This window comes from Grus americana, chromosome Z (assembly GCF_028858705.1).
Source record: "Grus americana isolate bGruAme1 chromosome Z, bGruAme1.mat, whole genome shotgun sequence".
In the NCBI taxonomy this organism is placed as follows: Eukaryota; Metazoa; Chordata; class Aves; order Gruiformes; family Gruidae; genus Grus; species Grus americana.
The window spans coordinates 36,351,281-36,369,286 of NC_072891.1; the positions used below are offsets into that span (position 1 = coordinate 36,351,281).

Here is an 18,006-nt window from a genome sequence, read left to right on the forward strand (position 1 = left end):
ATTTTAAAATACTTTGAATCTCATTTTGTGATTCACTTTATGATATAGAAAACTCATTGGCTGCTGTATTGGACATAGCTGGCAGGTGTCGATGGTGGGTGCAGGTCTGCAGGGCAACCAGTGTGGAAGGAAAGAGGTCTGAGTCTGCCGGGAGTGGGTCCTGACCAGCTCCACACTGGGCAAACCCACCCACCACTGCATGCCGAACTGCCCACTGCAGAGTGCATGGCACCTCTGCCAAAACGTGTTTCAGAAAGGGTGGTAGATCCCAAGAGGAAAACAAAAAGAAGAGGAAAAAAAAGAAACAGCTGGAGAGACAGGAGTAGAGCAACAGCCTGAGCAGGGTCTGGGGTCAAAGTAGGGACTGCCCATGCAGGCACCAAGAGGCAGGGACTCAAGGGGGGCTTGCTGGTGGAGTGATCCCAGTCTGCTGCGCGGCCTGTCACCTGTCTGAAGGGACTGGGTTAATGTGTTGTGAGGGGACTAGACAAGAAAAAGGGAGAAGGAGAGGTTTTGCAGAGGCAAAGGATGTTTTCTTAAATGTATGTGTGTGTTAGTTTCTTTCAATACCAGGCTCAGTGATTAGAAGTCTGTTAACTGACAGTAGATTCCATTGGTTGAAATTTCTCAAGCTTTTTTTTTTTCTATGACAGGTGACAAAGGAGTCAAATCATCATGGTGTTACTTCTCAATTCTTTTGCAGTTTATAACTTAACCGCTTGTTTTCCCTCGTCATTTGGAGCCTTCCTCACCTCATTGGGTGCTTTGAAGTGACCCTGACTTAGCTCCTTGGACCAAAGGCCTCATTTGTGGCTTGTCCTCTTCAGTATTTCCTCCGAATTGTTTTTCTGTTGTTCTCAGTGAGGCTTGACTTTCTGCCATCTGACAGTCCTTCCCCATCATTGTGTCCACTGAGTCTCTATGTTGTCTTCGTGTGACTCTTCTATTTGTTTTATCCTTCTCCAACAGGGAAGAAATTTCAGAAGACTGGAATGAATTGGAAATAAAACTGTTAGAAAGTGGTGATCACTTAAATGCCAGTGTAGCTAGTTGTAATCAACAAGATGAAAACCTGGTACAAAGTATTTTCATCTGAAAACCAGTTTGTAAATAAAGCAAAGTTCCTAGTCAAACTGCCTAAATGAGTAAGCATAGATAATGAAGGTTCCTGTGGCATTTAAGCTTTCACAGAAGAGTATATGCAATGTTCCCCTATCTCAGGGCATTTGCTGGGCTGAAGATTTAAATCTCTTGAGCAGCAGTAAATTTCCTTGGAAAAGCTAAGCCTTTTGGTTGCTAGCCCAACCTGCCTTAGGTTTTCCTATAGTCCTTTTCATGGGCCAGGTGCCTGTCTTTACTGTCACTTAAACTGAGCTCAAAATTAATCGATACAGACTAATATCTACATGAAATAGACATTTGGATATAAGTTGGCTGAATGTTGTAGACATCTGCCTCCATGCTATAGAGACCTCTGTTGAAATAGTTATCGCGAGTTTTTATTCTTTTTCCAAGAGGAGAAGAGTTTTAATTTATAAAAATCTCTCAAGCATTCCTGTGTTCTAGTGTGAAAGATGCTACAGGAACACAAAATTTGATTGTTTTTGTAGTGAAGGTGATGCTCTCTGCTGCTGGAAGTGTTAATGTTCCACAGGATATCACAATACACAGAAGAACTGACAGTCATTTTACATTTTCTTCTGAACATGTTTTACAGTGCTACTTGTCTTCTTTCTTTCTCTGTTTCTGTAAACAATAGTATTGAATGAAAAACTTCAGCAGAAAGTGGCAGAGACTGAGAACACATTTCATATTGCTCAGCAGAAGTGGAAAGAACAACAGCAGAGACTTGCAACTGAGAAGAATGATATCCGCAGAACTTGCAACAGTGAATATGAATTGCTTCTTAAGGAAGGAACCAAATTAGAAAGTGTTTTGCAGGTATAATGTATAATTAGTTGGAAAGTTGCATGAGATGATGGCTGGAACTTTTTTGGTGCAAAATGTGCAGTGGGTTTTTTTTTTCTGGTTTAGGGAAAAAAAATCCCCCAAATAGCAAAATACAGCAGAATATTTCTGAAGAGTATAGCTTTATAAAGTTACTCTTACTGTGTCACGGTCTTTCTTGCTTTGATGGAACATGTCGTGGCTATTTTCATGGTAAACACCTAAACCAAATTACCAGTGCATGGTGGTAGTGAGGCCCATTTGCACTGTTGTGCAAAGCTGAGTTAGTAAAATCAGAGACACCCAACACCTAGCTTCTGGCTCCATTTCCCTCTTACCTCCCCCAGTCTGACGTCTAGTAGCCTGTGAACATGAAAATCATTTGTATAATATGGAGACTACACACTGTCAGGGAACCCAAACAGTGATGATGGGATTTCCAGCTGTGCAGTATACGTTATTCACTCTGTGCCACATATGAAAAATGACCTTTGTTGGAAATTCTGCTGTTTGGTTAGAAAAAAATCATTTAATACTAAGAGATGGCCTTATAATCTGTTTTAGACTGTGGGTTTTTATTCTTCAGATAATTAATTTCATTACATTTTCATGAAAAAAGTAATTTTCAAAGTTGGGTTGCACTGGTGTGTGTAAGTCCATTAGATGTTAAATGTGTAAAAAAACCCACAAAACAAAACCCAGCAAAAACCCCACAAACAAACAAAAAAACCCCCCACAGCCCAAACAAACCCCACACTTTTTTACACTTTTTTATATAGTCAAGCTATTCAAAACTGAATTATGTTTCAAAGAAATATAATAGTATTATGATGTGGAAATGCTGAGTTAACATACCCAACTTTTACCTGCTCAATGGGGACACAAACAATTACACAACTGTAATTTAATAATTCTAATCTTTTTAACTGATAATTGAATTACCTTCTATCTTAGCAATGGAATAATACCATCCGAGGAAAATTGAGAAATGTATTCAGCTATGGTAATCCTTTATGCTTTTAAAGAAGTGTAGTGGAGAGGCTCTGTTAAGGCTGATAGCCATTTATTCATATGCACGACATATGCGGAGAACAGATTGCTACTAAGGGATTTACTTTCTTTGATTCAGTGAGACTTTTTATTTTTTTATATTTCTATTTTCTTCTTCTATAGCTCCCTTTAAGATGTGGCAGACTTCTCTCAGTTGGTCTGGGCATTGGTCAAGCAGTAAAAAATTAGCCTGCTTTCTTCCCACCCAGTTAGCTCCAAGCCTGGGACAGTGCCAAACAGTCTTCCCAAATGACACAAAACAATCCTATTCTGGCAGTTTGATAACCTAGTTCTGACAGCAAACCTACCTGTTGTACTATATTATGGTTCTGTTGGTCAGATTCTATACAGCATCTGTAGGAGCAGCTCTTAAAAGAAACAGCAGAGAATCCATTAGTTACGTGTATTCCAAAAGTATTGTGTACTGACTTTTCAGCTGTGTGTTTGAGTGCAAGATCTGGAAAGAGAGGTGCAATAACTATGAGACCTGAAGTAGAAATCACGTAGTGTGTGGATACATAGTGTTTCTGTGCATGGGCTGCAAAAGGAGTTGTGCTTTGTTGTTATCGTAATGACCAGGAACCCTGATGGTGGAGAAGGATCCCACTTACCTAGATTTTCTCTGAATGAAGGACAAAAAGGAAGTTCCCTCCTCTCTCTTCTCCCCACTAATTTTGTGGATATGTTGAACAGTGCTTTGAAGGAACAGTTAGGAGAACAATAAAGGGATAGTTATACACACACACCTGAGAAAGCCAAGGAAAGAGAAGGTTTCAGAGAAAAATGTATGAGTTAATTGACAGGTGACACCCTAAGTCCTTCTCAAACCAACAGAAACATGATTCAGTTTTCATTCAAAGTCAATGCTTAAAAAAGTAGTGTTAGGTATAGGCTATGAAGAAACCTATTTTTAGATACAGTTTTCTTTTTTAAGTTGCCAGGTAAAGCAGGCTGAGTGGAGCTTTGGCTCTGAGTTCTGGCTAACAGTAGGCTGAGTTACATTGAGGAGGCTTTGAAGTGGACTTGTCTTCTGTTCTATACAGTTTTTGTAGAAGCCACGTTCAGAGAGATTAACACTGTATAAAAAGAGCAGTGTTGGAGAGGTACACTCTCTCAAGTGATGTTTGGCCTCAGATCAAAAGGAGCAGTGGACTGATAGGACATTGTGTTCTCTGTCAGTGGATGTATATTCAGAAGGAAAGGTGATCTGCAGAGACAGATGTTCGCTTGGTAAATGTATTAAAGCTAGAAAATTGTTCACTCCTAAAGTAAACAAGATTCACTACTAGGTGTCAACTCCTAACCTGCTTTCTATAGTAAAAACATTCTATTTTCCCCACTTTGCTTTTGTAGCTGTTCCCCTGCCCATTACCCTAGTTACAGATTTTATGTATAGCTATAAAATTCCTGCAAATTAAAAATACATACATAAATGTTAAATACGGACTCTTCCAGCAAATAACATTGTTATGTCTTTTTTAAATGTGGACTTGACTGCCTTAGTTGTCACTTGAAAGCTTAATTGATTTAAGCTTGGCAGATAAGGTCTGGGAATGTAGTGATAGGACAAGGCGTAGTGGGTTTAAACTAAAAGAGGGTAGATTTAGATTCGATGTTAGAAAGAATTTCTTTACTGTGAGGGTGGTGAGGCACTGGAACAGGTTTCCCAGAGAGGTTGTGGCTGCGCCCATCCCTGGAAGCATTTAAGGCCAGGTTGGATGGGGCTTTGGGCAACCTGGTCTAGTGGAGGGTGTCCCTGCCCATGGCAGGGGGGTTGGAACTAGATGGGCTTTAAGGTCCCTTCCAACCCAAACCATTCTGTGATTCTATAAATGTCAGAAGGATCTGACACTTCAAATGTGTTCTGGTCTTTTGTTGTGTATTTACAGGCCTGTTTTAAATACTTCTATAGATATTCTGACTTATGAAATGAAAACTACATAAAGTGGATTTAATTTTCATCTTCATATGTACATAGAAATATTCTAAGCATGTGTGCAAATCCTAGTTGAAAATGCTGCACTTCATGAACTGTAATTCTGAACTTGGCTATGAAAATGCTGAGGTAGGCATGAAATGAAGTCAGCTTAACCTATTGAAATGTGTCTCTAAGGTATGGAGGGAAAATAATCTCTGCTTTCTAATCGGTTTGTAGCGTGCTCTGTTGGATGTGCTTAGCATGCCACCTGCTTCATAATAAAAGATGTTGAGTTCAATAGTAAGTGCAATAGCATCACCTTGTGGCTAGTCAGAATATAGTATTTCTTCACAGAAGCACTCAGTTTTTCCATGGACTGTGAAATCGTGTTGTTTATACACGCTTCAAAAAAAAAAAAAAGGCCATGTTTTCATAAGAAGATATATCTAGTATGTGTGTATATATATATTTTTTTTTTTTTACATGGTGAAGTATCTTTCTTTTTGAACCTTCTAAGTGCAGGTGACTGCGGGGATAGTCTTGCACATTTTCATACCAAGTCTGGGAAGTTTGGAGACTGCTTTAAGATTCTGAAATCATAGAATCATAGAATGGTTTGGGTTGGAAGGGACCTTAAAGATCATCTAGTTCCAACCCCCCTGCCATGGGCAGGGACACCCTCCACTAGACCAGGTTGCCCAAAGCCTCATCCAACCTGGTCTGAAACACTTCCAGGGATGGGGCCTCTACAACCTCCCTGGGCAACCTGTTCCAGTACCTCACCACTCTAACAGTAAAGAAATTCTTTCTAACATCAAATCTAAATCAGCCCTCCTTCAGCTTAAACCCATTACCCCTTGTCCTGTCACTACACTCCCTCATAAACAGTCCCTCACCAGCTTTCCTGTAGGCCCCTTCAGGTACTGGAAGGCCACAATTAGATCTCCCCAGAGCCTTCTCTTCTCCAGGCTGAACACTCCCAACTGTCAGCCTGTCCTCATAGGAGAGGTGCTCCAGCCCTCTGATCATCTTCGTGGCCCTCCTCTGGACTCTCTCCAACAGCTCCATGTCTCTCCTGTACTGGGGCCCCCAGAGCTGGACGCAGTATTCCAGGTGGGGTCTCACAAGAGCGGAGTAGAGGGGAATCCTACAACTCACATTGATTTGTATAACAGGCTTGATGTAGCCATGTCAATTTTAGTCTGATTGATATTAACTACATTTCCAGTATAAAATGTTTTTGTCTTGCTGTAGTATTTTCCAGCAAACTATGTATTACTTATTTCATGTGGACTTTTCCCAGCTCACTTTTGTTAATATCTGGAAGATATACCTGAACAGATAAATATCTCTGTATCTTTCCAGTGTGGAGAGAGTAGCTGTATATTTATATAAAAATGGTTAAAATTGTTTTTTAGCATGCTGTTGGAAAGAAACCGGTGCATTTGCTTGACATTACAGGCAAAGTTAGAGGATTAGCTTAAATTTAGTCCGTATCCAAGAGTACTATTTTTGCGATATATTGATTTGCTGAGGGTCCCATTTTTTTCTTCATGTGTGTTTCACATGCAAGCTCCTTGCTATATTTTCAGAGAATGCCAAAAAAATGTACTATAGTGCCTGTGCAGGAAAGAAGGGAGAAAATAAGCTTAGTTTTTTCAGTTACTAATTGGTAACACTTAGCACTGTAGAAGAGTCGTGATTCCCTTATTGTTATATTTGAGTGGCTAAAACTTTCTACCTTCAGTCTGGTGGGAACTTCTAAAAATCGTTTTCCAAACTTTGGAAAAGACTTGTATTTCTTTGATCTTCATGTATAAACATGGTTCTGTCAGACCTCAATCTTCCAAAGAATCATTCTATATGAATAATTCATTTTTTCCTCCTCTTCCTCTTCCCTGCTTTTCAGATGCCTTATGATTAGTAATTTCTAGGAACAAGATTATGTGATGTAAGAGTAATAGCAGAATTTGCAGACCAGCTGGTTTACTTTCACAAAATGTCTCTTGCCATGATATTGAATAGGAGTAAATGAACAGGAGGACTTATTGTAATCTTTCTGTGTTTTGCACAGGAAGTCATTTTAACAAATTGGGTCTCCAAAGGTCCTCCAGCTAAATCACTGGATTTATAGCTTGTTTCTGATGCTAGTTACGGAAAAGCTTATTCCTGTCCACTAGACAAAAGCTATTCGTTTTGAGACTTCTGGGATCTCCATCTTAAGTATGTGCTAGACTACTGGGGGTTCATTATTTGGCTACTTTCCTCTGAGCCTGGTGTGGTGTGAATGTGGATTTTGTAGCAGTGACTCCACAGAGCTGCTGAGTCCAGTAGTGTTAGTAATTACCGCAGCCTGTAGGTTGGTTCAACCTCTGAAGACAGAAATTAAAGTGGGGAACAGTTTGGTTATTTTATTCTACTGAGAACTTTGTCATTCATGTAGATAATTTTTGAAAGTAATTCAGTTTCTAGAGAGAAGAAGGTCTTTCTCAGAAGAGCAGAAATGAAAATTATTTAGTCTATGGGAGTAACTATTTTAGAATTGTTTGATTTGATTTGAAGTTCTAACAACTAAAAACCAGAACAAAATAGAACATCTGTCCCTATGTATGCATTAACTTTCTCTCTCCTCATTGCCATTGAGCTGGGAGAGAGAAGAGATTGGAGATCAGCCTTGAACTCTTTAGAGAGCAAGTTTTCCTGTGGGGAATTGGTTCTGATTTTATCATTACCGCAGGAGGTCACATTCATAGAGACTTTTGAACATATTTTTCGTGGTGGTGAATGAAGAGCATGTCTGCTGTTGGGTAGATGGTTCTGCTAACGTGCTATTGTTAGATTTTAATAACCTGTTCTAATGCAGTCTCCATTCACAAAGTATTCCTCTTTTAAACTCTTTACTATAATACTTTATCTTAGTAAAAGTATCTCTTAATGCTTTATTTTTTTGTAGGAGCAGAACAATGCACTGCAAAATATACACAAGAAAATGAAAGATATGGAGGTGGAACACAATGGCTGTACTGAGCTGCTGAGGCGCCAGGCCAATGAGCTTGAATACAGTGCTGAACGAGAGGAGCGACTTAAAAAAGAACTTGAAGTAAGGCTTTTTGACTATTGCGATTAGTCTCAACAAGCACTGACACTCTGAGCAATTTCATTTTGGGGGATGGAACCTCACAATTAGGCTGTGAATTCTATGTACTGTATTAAGAAAATGTTGACTGGTATCTGAACAGCGGATGGGAAAAGGTTTCTGTAAGCGTGAAAACAAGGCTAACTATACTTTAGGAAATCTGTACGTTTTTCCTAACTTCTTAATTTGTCTATCTTCCTATCTTTTTGGCTTAAGAACAGACTTTGAGAATTATTGAATTTGCAATGGAGAATCTACTGGAGCTGAGAAAGTCACCAGATGTTGTGCTAGGTACAGAGAATAGCATGCTGGAAGATCACAATGGCGTTATGGCAACATCTTCCTACGTAGACTTAAATGCTACAGGTAGTTTTAGTTAGCCTGTCTGTTGAGTGACATCCATTGCTGAGAAGTCGTTAGTATTTTGTAAATGTGCTCCGTTTTACTAAAGTGCTAGTTCTCTCCTGAGTTTCCATATTTTGTTTGTCCACTGACAGGCTTTGTAGTGACTGTGTTATCTGTATGTACAGTCTAGACCAAGATTTTCTTCATAGAACATATGTCACTGCAGAAGAGCATAGTGACCAGATGATTGTTTATCCTTTTCTACTAAAGGCATCTTTAAATATTTTGTGCAACAAATTTTAAAGATTTGGCACTTGCAGGATATTGGGAGCCCTTAGAGGAATAAGTGACACACAGTTTTCAGCTGTGTTTATTCTCTGTTATTCTTCCCTTAAAGGCAAAAGAAGTGTTTAAAGCATTGATTGCTAGGTGGGTAGAGCTTTGCATTAAAGATGAAGTACAAAGAAAATTCCTACAGGGAAGATCAAAGCTCATCAACTAAAAACACTGACTTATTGACCAACAAGGTAGACTTTTGTGCCCTCAAAGAGATCTACAGGAAATCTATTGTCAGGTATTGTGAGCTGCACATATTGGCCTAGGCAGATTTATCTTCAGTTTGGAAAGTGCTGTGTACTGTGAAGTTCCAATAGCCCTTTTAAAAACAAAGATTTTTTGCTTCCAAGTACTTGAACAAGGGCTTTTTTTGTGATTTCATGGCTTTTAATATATTAACATAGGAATCATGAGCTGAAAGGAGGAGGAGCAAGGCAGCAAATTATTTATCTTTCTAAATATTTAGATTGGGTATACTCACCATCTGCAAATTTGAAAAGGAAGCACTCATTTCCTTGAAAATGTATAACTGCTATGCCCTGGAGATGGTTTTATCAGGGAATGGTATCTATTAACCACAATCAGCTAAGATATTTTCATTGCTGCTTAATTTTTATTAAGTTTTTTTAACTTACTGAATCTCTTAATAATGTCATGAGAAAACAACATATTCAGACTACAGAAAAGTCAGTCTCGTGGTACTTGTGAGTACGGCTATTTAAGCAGTGATTAAGGAAAGTATGTGATGAAACATCTTGCATTCCAAAGTTTAAGCAAATTAGCACAAGTCCCTGTCAATTGAAAAAAAAAAGAAGGTCTTAAGTTAAACTTCAATGCATATGCTTTAGTCACCTTGCATCTCACTTTACCATTTCAAAAGTAAATTGCACCTGTGTAAGTGTCTGAAAGGGTCTACAATAATAACTTACTCATTCTATACTTGAAGTCAAAGAGAGATTAACTAGTGAGCATCTCTGAAAATACCTTTATTCTTTGAGAAGCAAAAGCACTAGATATTTTAAGCTTTCAATAGTAATTACTGTAGATGGTATTGATTACTGTAGAGTTCATACCTGATAGTGGACTCAAACTCCAGAGTTTGTGACAATAGCATCATCTGCATCTTACAAGGTACCAGTACTTTGCATTGCTGTTTGTGGAGCAAAATTTGTTCTGCCTTTTCTGTGGTGATAAAAGGCTGCTGGGCTTCTGAAGTTCAAAATGCAGGTTAATAAAATCTATTTAAAGTTGCTCTCTGACCTATAAACGTCTCCCCCAAAAATTATATAGTGGGGAACAGTTTAGTATTAACAGAGTCTGAAACCTATTTGCAACCTTTCTTTGATTTGTAAACTTGTCATTCCTCTTCCTCTCTTACCTTTTGGAGCTCAATCAGGCAGAGGTATTATCTGTCCTTCATGCTGAAACAAAGTGGTAAGACCTCAACCAAAGGGATCACGTAAGCTGCTCTTCACCTCTATAGCTCAGTTATTGCAACTTTGGTTTTGGAGGCGGTAAGGGAAGGAAATGGGGGAGTATTCAAGGTCAGACTTACTGCATAAAGGTGGAGAAATAAGCACAATCTTCCCTTCTAACTGTGTTTGAAAGAAAGGACAATGCCCTTTTAAAAGGGCATGCTGCATTGCCAAGTAGAAAGAAGTGCTTCTGTGAAGCCTGGAGATTGTTGGGATTTAAACACATTGCTGTCAGTAGAATTTCCTCCTCTCTGCCTTAACAGCTGCCTGACTACCATGTCAGCTTCTGTGGATGACATTCTGAGTTGCAAATTCTTCCCATGCATTGTGGAAGAGGCATTGAAGAAGGGCACTGAAGCCTGGGCAGTAGTTTTCACTGTGTGCCCATGTGCCAAAGTCTACTTGTGTTTCTGCCCACCTGGTATTACTCTCAAATAGTTTTGTGGTGGTCTAGCTGTCAATTTAAAACTCTTCAATGTATGGGAATGTGTTACTTATCTTAGAAATATGGATAAAGTTCTGATAACCAGTCCTGAAATTCCAGCTGTGGTTAAACACGACACTTTTTACCTGTGATATCAGTATTTGAGATGGGTTTCCATTCAGATATAGAAGCCTTAAAGTAGTACACCCCAGACAGAATGGTCTACATTTTTTCGTTTTTACATGAAGTAGCCCTATATTTCTTTATCTCTCTTCATGGAATTTTTAACTTATAGATTGAAATTTGTTTTTTGTAGGAAGAGGGACACAGGAGACATGTCTTGTTTCAGTTTCCATACAGAGTACCTTGTGTTAATGGGCATTTGGTTAGAAAATGTGTACTTAAGTTCTTGATGATGGCAGCAAACTTCTTACAGTGATATGTGTGAAAAGTACTGTAATTCTAATGAAAGGCCAATCTTACAATCTTTTGTTAATACACTACTTCTTGATATGCAATGAGGATGTACTTTTTTTTTGGAGTTCACAAAGCTGTTCCTTTACTACCCTCTGCTGGACATAAGGGAGAAGTCCATGGGAAAATATTTGTGTTTTGGTGATGAAAGGAAATGATAAATTTTGAATCTTTTTCTTTTTATACAATGGCAGTCTTATGAAGAATTGTAGCTAATAGACTATATTATAAAGAAAGGAAGGTGAAAAAAGTCCCCGTCCCCCCCCCTTTTTTTTTTTTAAATATTAGTCTGGTTTTATCCTTCAATCATTATTCTGGTCTAAAAGAGGACATTTCTAGTTTCTGGAATTAGAAGTGAAGAGAAAGAATAATGGCAAGTTTCTGTGGACTCTTCAGTTGAAAGATAGCTGTTGGTACAGTGTCTAACCTGCTAGCTTTCCAGTTGGCAGTGATGGCAGTGTGGTATACTATTGCATGGACATGGAGTCCTGAAGTGGAAAACATGCTGTACCAGAAAAATTTAAATTGGGAACCTTATTATCATTCTGCCTCTTTAACCTAAGATTCAGTAGTCAAACAAATTCTTGACGTATTTGCATTGAACTCATCAAGATACTACTATTTACGATAATCAGTTTCTTGGAACCAGTGTCTTTTATTTTAGCCGTTAGTTCCATTGCTCTGGAAAGATGATTTCTTGGGAAATATCGAGCAATTTGTATATAAAAAATAGTGTTTCTTCTGATGTGTCTAAGCTGCCAAAAAGCTGGGTGGGAAAACTGTTTGACGAAAGGGAAATGTGCATTTTACCATGAGAAACAGAATTATTAGTTCATAAATTTCAAACTCTTTGTCTTGTTCACAGAAATGTAGTGATTTTCTATTGTTTGTTTTATGTGTTTGAGGCTGCCAACTTTTGTAAGCTGGAGCTCAAGGTCTCTCAAAGTTTTTAAGCCTTTCTCACGAGGCCTGAAAAATGTCCCATAACTTGGTCCATTTTATTTCTGAGACTGAGTATGTTGCCATATTTCTGAGACTGAGTTACCATTTAAAGACCATTCCCTTAGCTTTCACCTTGCCTTTCTTGCTCCCCCACCTGTAAGTATATTGACTTTTTCATGTGCTGCTAAATAGGTCATCTTGTATTAGCTTGGTAATGCTGCTATGATGGGGAGATTACTGCACAGAAGACTTGAGTGATGGTCCATCTCTATTTGCAGAAGGTATATGTACATGCGGTAGTTTAAGGCTGTGGGTTTATTAAATTTCTTACTGTAGCTAAGTCAGTGAAATATGAAATTTAGGTCCCAGCTAAAAGCAAAACAAACCCCTCCAAACCCACAGACCTGTTCTGTGTTTTTTTTTTTTTTTTCCCCTTGTTGTTATTAATTTCACCATGAACTGCAGTGTTAGGTAAGTTATAGTTCTTGTAAGAAAGAGTTGAAAAAACTGCAGGCAGTGCAGGAAAGGACACATTCCTCACCCAGTTAACAGTGCTACTGGTTAAACTTTAAACCACTTTTTGTATTCTATGACTAAGCATTTCTTGATGGCTTACCCCTAGTTAATCCTCTTCTTTCTTGTGCTTCCACAATGCACAACTGGCATCCAGGAATGCTAGCTACTGTGACTGTCTTGTATATCCTCTAAGCACTGCAATTTTCGTAGTAGCATCTCTGTAGTGGCTCCAAAAGTTCATGTTGCTCCAGTGACAAGCTTACTGACAATAATGGGCTTTCTGAAAGGAGGTTCCTCTTTATCATCTCCGATGTCATCATATTATTCAAGTCCAGTTTGAAGGCTGTTCACTCTTACCGTACTATCAGACTGAAGTTGTTTGAATACTGTCTTATGTAGCCCTCACCAGGAGTTAGTAACAAGTCACACGTTAATCTTGTCTGTGTGCATGTATAAAGTAATGATGTCAGTTCATGTACTGTTAAAGGGTTTACCAGCTACTGAGAATGAGAACCAAAAGGGACATCTTTTTCCCCTCAAGGTGGTGTAGGAAGGGAGAGTAGTTCAGATGGGTTCGCCAGCTGCAAGTCAGTTGCAGATTGGGATGGACTTGGACTTTATCCAAAGGCAACCAAACTATATCAGTTTAGCAGTCCTAGTTGTTTTTAAGCATATGGCTTATCTTGTAGCCCCCATGCCAGTACAAGTCAAGTATGGCTCCTCTGTCAATAAGAGATGTTACTCTAGACTTCATATACAGGAAATGTTTATAGTGAGGGTTGACCACACGCTGTCAGGCTGAAAGAACATTTGTTGCAGTTGTTAAGAATTGTTTGTAGTTAAGTAACTTTATAGTTACTAAACAGTTGTTTATTATCTGGACAGGAGATGGCTCCACCTTACCGTGATCAAGAGGCATCAGGATTTCAAACACTAGGTGGAAGTGGTCAGCCTGTATCTCCCAAAGATGTGTTTAGATGTGACCTCCTGATTTGAGTTATGAGTCATAGGGAAATGCTTTAAAGTAGGAAGAAGTAAGATCTTAATCTGAATATGGAAGCACACAAACTGAGTGGGTGGATAAGGATGCAGATATGAGGTATATGTGTGTGTCCTTCACTTAAAACTTTATCTTGGCTGAGCATTTCACACGGGGATTGGACCTCAGCCATGGGGAAGTGTAAGTATCCTGACAACTTGTTAGTAAAATGAGACTGAAAAATCTTGCAGAAGTGGTCTAAATAGAAGCGGAGAAGACAAAAATTACTTCTATTACTGTATCTGAATTTAGTAACTGTTGTAAATGTACTTTTCTCTTTTTTCTATTGTTTTCTGTGTTGCTTATCTGGTAAAGGGTACTTTGATGTAAATGCAAATGTCAAATGATTCCATTTTCATGGCTGTGGCATTGTACAAATGTAGGATACTGAATTACTCTTTCAGTACAGAGTGCCCCAATAATCACAAATATTGCAGTACTTAAAGCAAGTGTGAAGGTCTGAGCAAAATGGAAGCCACAAAGGCCAGTTTGGAAAATGTTATTGGAAACTGTTAGCATACAGAAAATGTCTCCTAGAAACCACATTAGCATTGATGTGCAACAAGACACTGGAAAAAGTGATTGAACTTTAAGGGATTAGAGTAAACATAGAGCATGGTTGCCCACAAGTTCTAAGGTTGGCATTGAAGTTTTCTTAGTCATTTTCATTTGCTGTTTCTCAAAAGTCACAGTTCTGTCTGTGCTATAATGGAAACAGATCCCAGATACCTTTGTTCTTTAAATAAAGACTGAAATTGACTCAGCCTGAATATCTAAGGAAACTTTGGAGGCTCCATGAATTTGTGTGTGGAGAGATGTCTGCCTTCAAGTATCCTGTTAGGTGCACGTGGAAGTAATGAGTGACTGAATCTTGTTGAATAACCAATGTTTTCAATGCTGGATAAGCAAACACCTCATAACCACTGGAGGACCCACTTTTTTGATCCATCCTTGAGATTGATCTCTATGACTTGGACCTGACTAGAAGCTTTTCAGGCTAAACCAGAAAATATTCCTATTTGACTCCCAATTGAGAGACTGTGATCTGGATGTCTGGGACCTGCAACCTTTCTTTATACCTTGTTTTCACACAGCTGCTTCTTTCTAGACAGGTATTGTGTAAAGTTTTCGGACACATATGGCTCAGTAAGAATACCGATTCTCACCTTTTGTCTGATTCAAAGAGGTTTGCCTGGCTAATATCATTCTGGTACCAGTATCTTTCTGTTTGTCAGACAGGAACATGAAACTCCTCATCCCATTTCTCTTTTTGGAATTGTTAGTATGGTGTTACAGGTTAGACTCATCCCTGACCTTTCCTTCCCTCACAGAGTGTGTAATGGATCATTCTCACTGGTAGAGCATGCAGCTCCAACTTCTCACTGTGAAGGGAAGTGCATATAAGGATCAGCAGAGCCTATGTGAACCTTTGCTAGCAAAATAGACAAGATTTTCTCTATAGTGGTTTTTTGCAGTTGTGTTCTTCCCAAATAAAACTTCAGACTCAGCTTGGAATCCAAATGCAACTTCTGTGGCTCATGTGCACTTAGATAAATAGCGATTCCAATATTTTTTCCTTAGAGCAGTCTAAGCAAGTCTGAACTTCTTTATATTTAATAACTCTGCATTGCTTAGCAAGGCTTATGTGCTAATGACTGGGTAGATCTCTCTTGTGAAGTTTTTGTCTTCCCACTAATTTCCCACTGATTTGCTGGCATCCGACTTTGTTTAAATTTGCTAGATGTATGGTGAACCATAAGTTTCAGCAATCAGATCATAGAATCCAGGAAGAATACTCATTGCTCCGCCAGACACAGACAGCATCTGCATGACTTCCTCAATTTACATATGTAATTTTTCTGCAAACTCTTTTAAGCATCTGAATCTCTTCTGGGTAAGACAGCTGCTTATAGTGGTAAGCTAAGATTAAGGTTTACCTGAGTAATCTTCTGAGAGTTTTGAGGAGATTCACTCTTCATCTTTGGCTTCTAGCAATATAAGTTGTTAGTGGCAGTTCCTCTCAGGTCTTGAATGTCTTGAATGAAAATACATTTTATTTCTCTCCGTAGGTTTTTGTTATCTGAAGGTGCAGTGAACTAATTTAAACAAGATTTTAAAAATCAAAATTGTAACAAACTACTGGTGTGAGGCAAAGCTTTAAAGAATCAAACTCTAGAAGATGATGAGCTTTAAAAACAAGAATAGGGCGTTGAGATTCCTAACCTTGTGAAGAAACCCCACTTTTGAACAAGTCAATTTTCTCATGCCTTTATATGGGGTTATGATCCATTTGAGAGGATAGGTTAACCATTTTGATAGTGTCTTGCATCTCTTGTTTCAGCTGAAGAGGGGCCGAGATGATGGCATAGTTCTACTTTCGACTGATGCTCGGGAAATAAGGCTTAGTAGTCAAATGCAGTACAGAACTTGTGAATTAGTAAGTTATGCCTGAAAACTTTACTTGCAGAATCACTTTTTTTCTTTTCCCATTTCAGTGTTTGCTATGAGAACAGACACTTGAACAAGCCAGCCAAAGACAAGGAAAGCATTTTTGCTTTTGAGGGTATGCAGTGAAATATTCTCAGTGAAGTTTCTATTTCTTCATTTCAATTTTTTAAAGTTACGTTTCCCACTCTAAATGTTGTGATAGGTACCTTCCTCACTGTTTCCTTTATTCTTCTCCTCAAACTTAAAATAGAATTATTTTCAAGCTGACTTTTTAAATGTTACTAAAAACATGGCAGGGGGTTGGAACAAGATGGTCTCTGAGGTCCCTTCCAATCCAAACCATTCTATGATTCTGTAAATGAAATCCACATCACTTACATTTATTGTTCACTGACTACTTTTATTAGGCTGGCAATATTCTTGTGTAAAAGCATCCTGTTGACAGATGCTGACCTGTTGGAGGATAATAAGGAGCCCTTCCAAACTGAAGCAGGAAGTAGTTTGCTAATTCTCCATTAAGGGCAAAGGGGAGTAGGAACCTATATTTGGAAGGAATAATATTCATAGAGTTTAAATCAAGCTATTTTTGAGAATAATCATAGCAATATGGAAGTACAGTAGGACTGTTTGTGCAGGATTTGTGAATTCTTTTTATTAAGTATGTTAAGCAGATAAAACTCCTGGGAAGAGGCAAAGTTTAAGCCTTTTGACAGACCTTACTGTGGAGTAGGTGTAGTAAGCTCTGTCCTGTTGCTGCTTTTCTCTTTAGTAGGCCTTCCATGGTCATCAGTTTCAAAAGTCTTTCCTTTTGTGTGTGTGTGATTATACAAACAAAGTTTAAATTTCTTGTCAAGAGCTTTTATTTTAACATCTGTTAATGTTTCTCTCCTTTTAAATGTTCAGAATCAAGGTGCAGTCTCACATACTTGCTACTTTGTTTTACTTTTCCAAAATCAATAACTTCGATTGTATTTATGTAACCTTAAATGTGCTTATGTTAAATGACTTTTTAATATTAATTCCTTTTTCTTGATCTCCCTGATTTAACTTGAAGCCAAGAGACACGTTGGGATGTATTTTTCTTTTCAATTCAGTTATCAGTCAAAGTAAAAAGATTTTCCTGATACAAAACAGTGTAGTTAAAATTGCATGTGAATTTCCATTATAGCAGATTTTTAGTGACTGCTTTTGGTAAAAGTATTTTCCCAGATGAAATTCTGGGTCCAGGCTTTTATCTGGACATACGTATCTAGTGATTGCTTTTGTGTTTATTGTAACTTGGAAGATTTGTTTTCAGCTCGGATCACTTAAAAAAAGTTTAGTAAAAATATAGACTACTTCTTGAACTTTTTGTAGGCAATCCAAATTTCCAAGTAGATTCTTAGCACAGTCATTTGCATTTTTGTGCTTTTCTAAATGTTGTAAGAATGGATATGAAAAATGCAACGGTTTAATTCAGATAATCCCATTTTTCTTAAACTATGTTCTGTGTAACTAGATGTAGTAACTGACTAAAATAGTCAGGATATTTGTTAAAAGAGCACATGAGCTTCGTAATAATTGCTAACAAAACCAGAATAGTTACAGGTCAAGGAAGACACAGTAAAAAAAATACTAGGTTAGTGCTTTAAAACATTAAAGAGTTTACAGATTTTTGTTGTAGGTAAACTAAGACTAGTCCAGGTCTGCAAAGCAAACCATTCTGGCACCTTAATTGGAAATTAGGTGCCAAAGCCAACATATTTTTGAGGAGTTCTCTATCTTCTCTGTCCTTCATCTGTCTCGTCACTGAAATTGTAGATACTCTATTGATACCCCATTGTATTTTGGAACATATAGGATATGGTTATGTTGCCCCAGGTGACAACCTTGATGAAAAAACAAATAGTAAGGGAATAGGTAGAATATTTAACTTGGCCTTTCTGCTTTCTGACTCCAGCTGTAGTTTTCTTGATT

At 38.2% G+C, this 18,006-nt stretch overlaps 1 protein-coding gene across 5 annotated transcripts in view; it reads left to right on the top strand.

Moving 5' to 3' along the window:
• CCDC171 (coiled-coil domain containing 171) overlaps positions 1–18,006 on the top strand; it is a 153,850-nt gene that overhangs the window by 10,721 nt on the left and 125,123 nt on the right. For all 5 annotated transcript variants that reach the window (XM_054809711.1, XM_054809710.1, XM_054809712.1 and 2 more), the window contains 2 exons: positions 1,760–1,941; positions 7,869–8,015. In XM_054809711.1, coding sequence (XP_054665686.1) covers positions 1,760–1,941; positions 7,869–8,015 — 329 coding nt within the window. The remainder of the gene's footprint in view (positions 1–1,759; positions 1,942–7,868; positions 8,016–18,006) is intronic.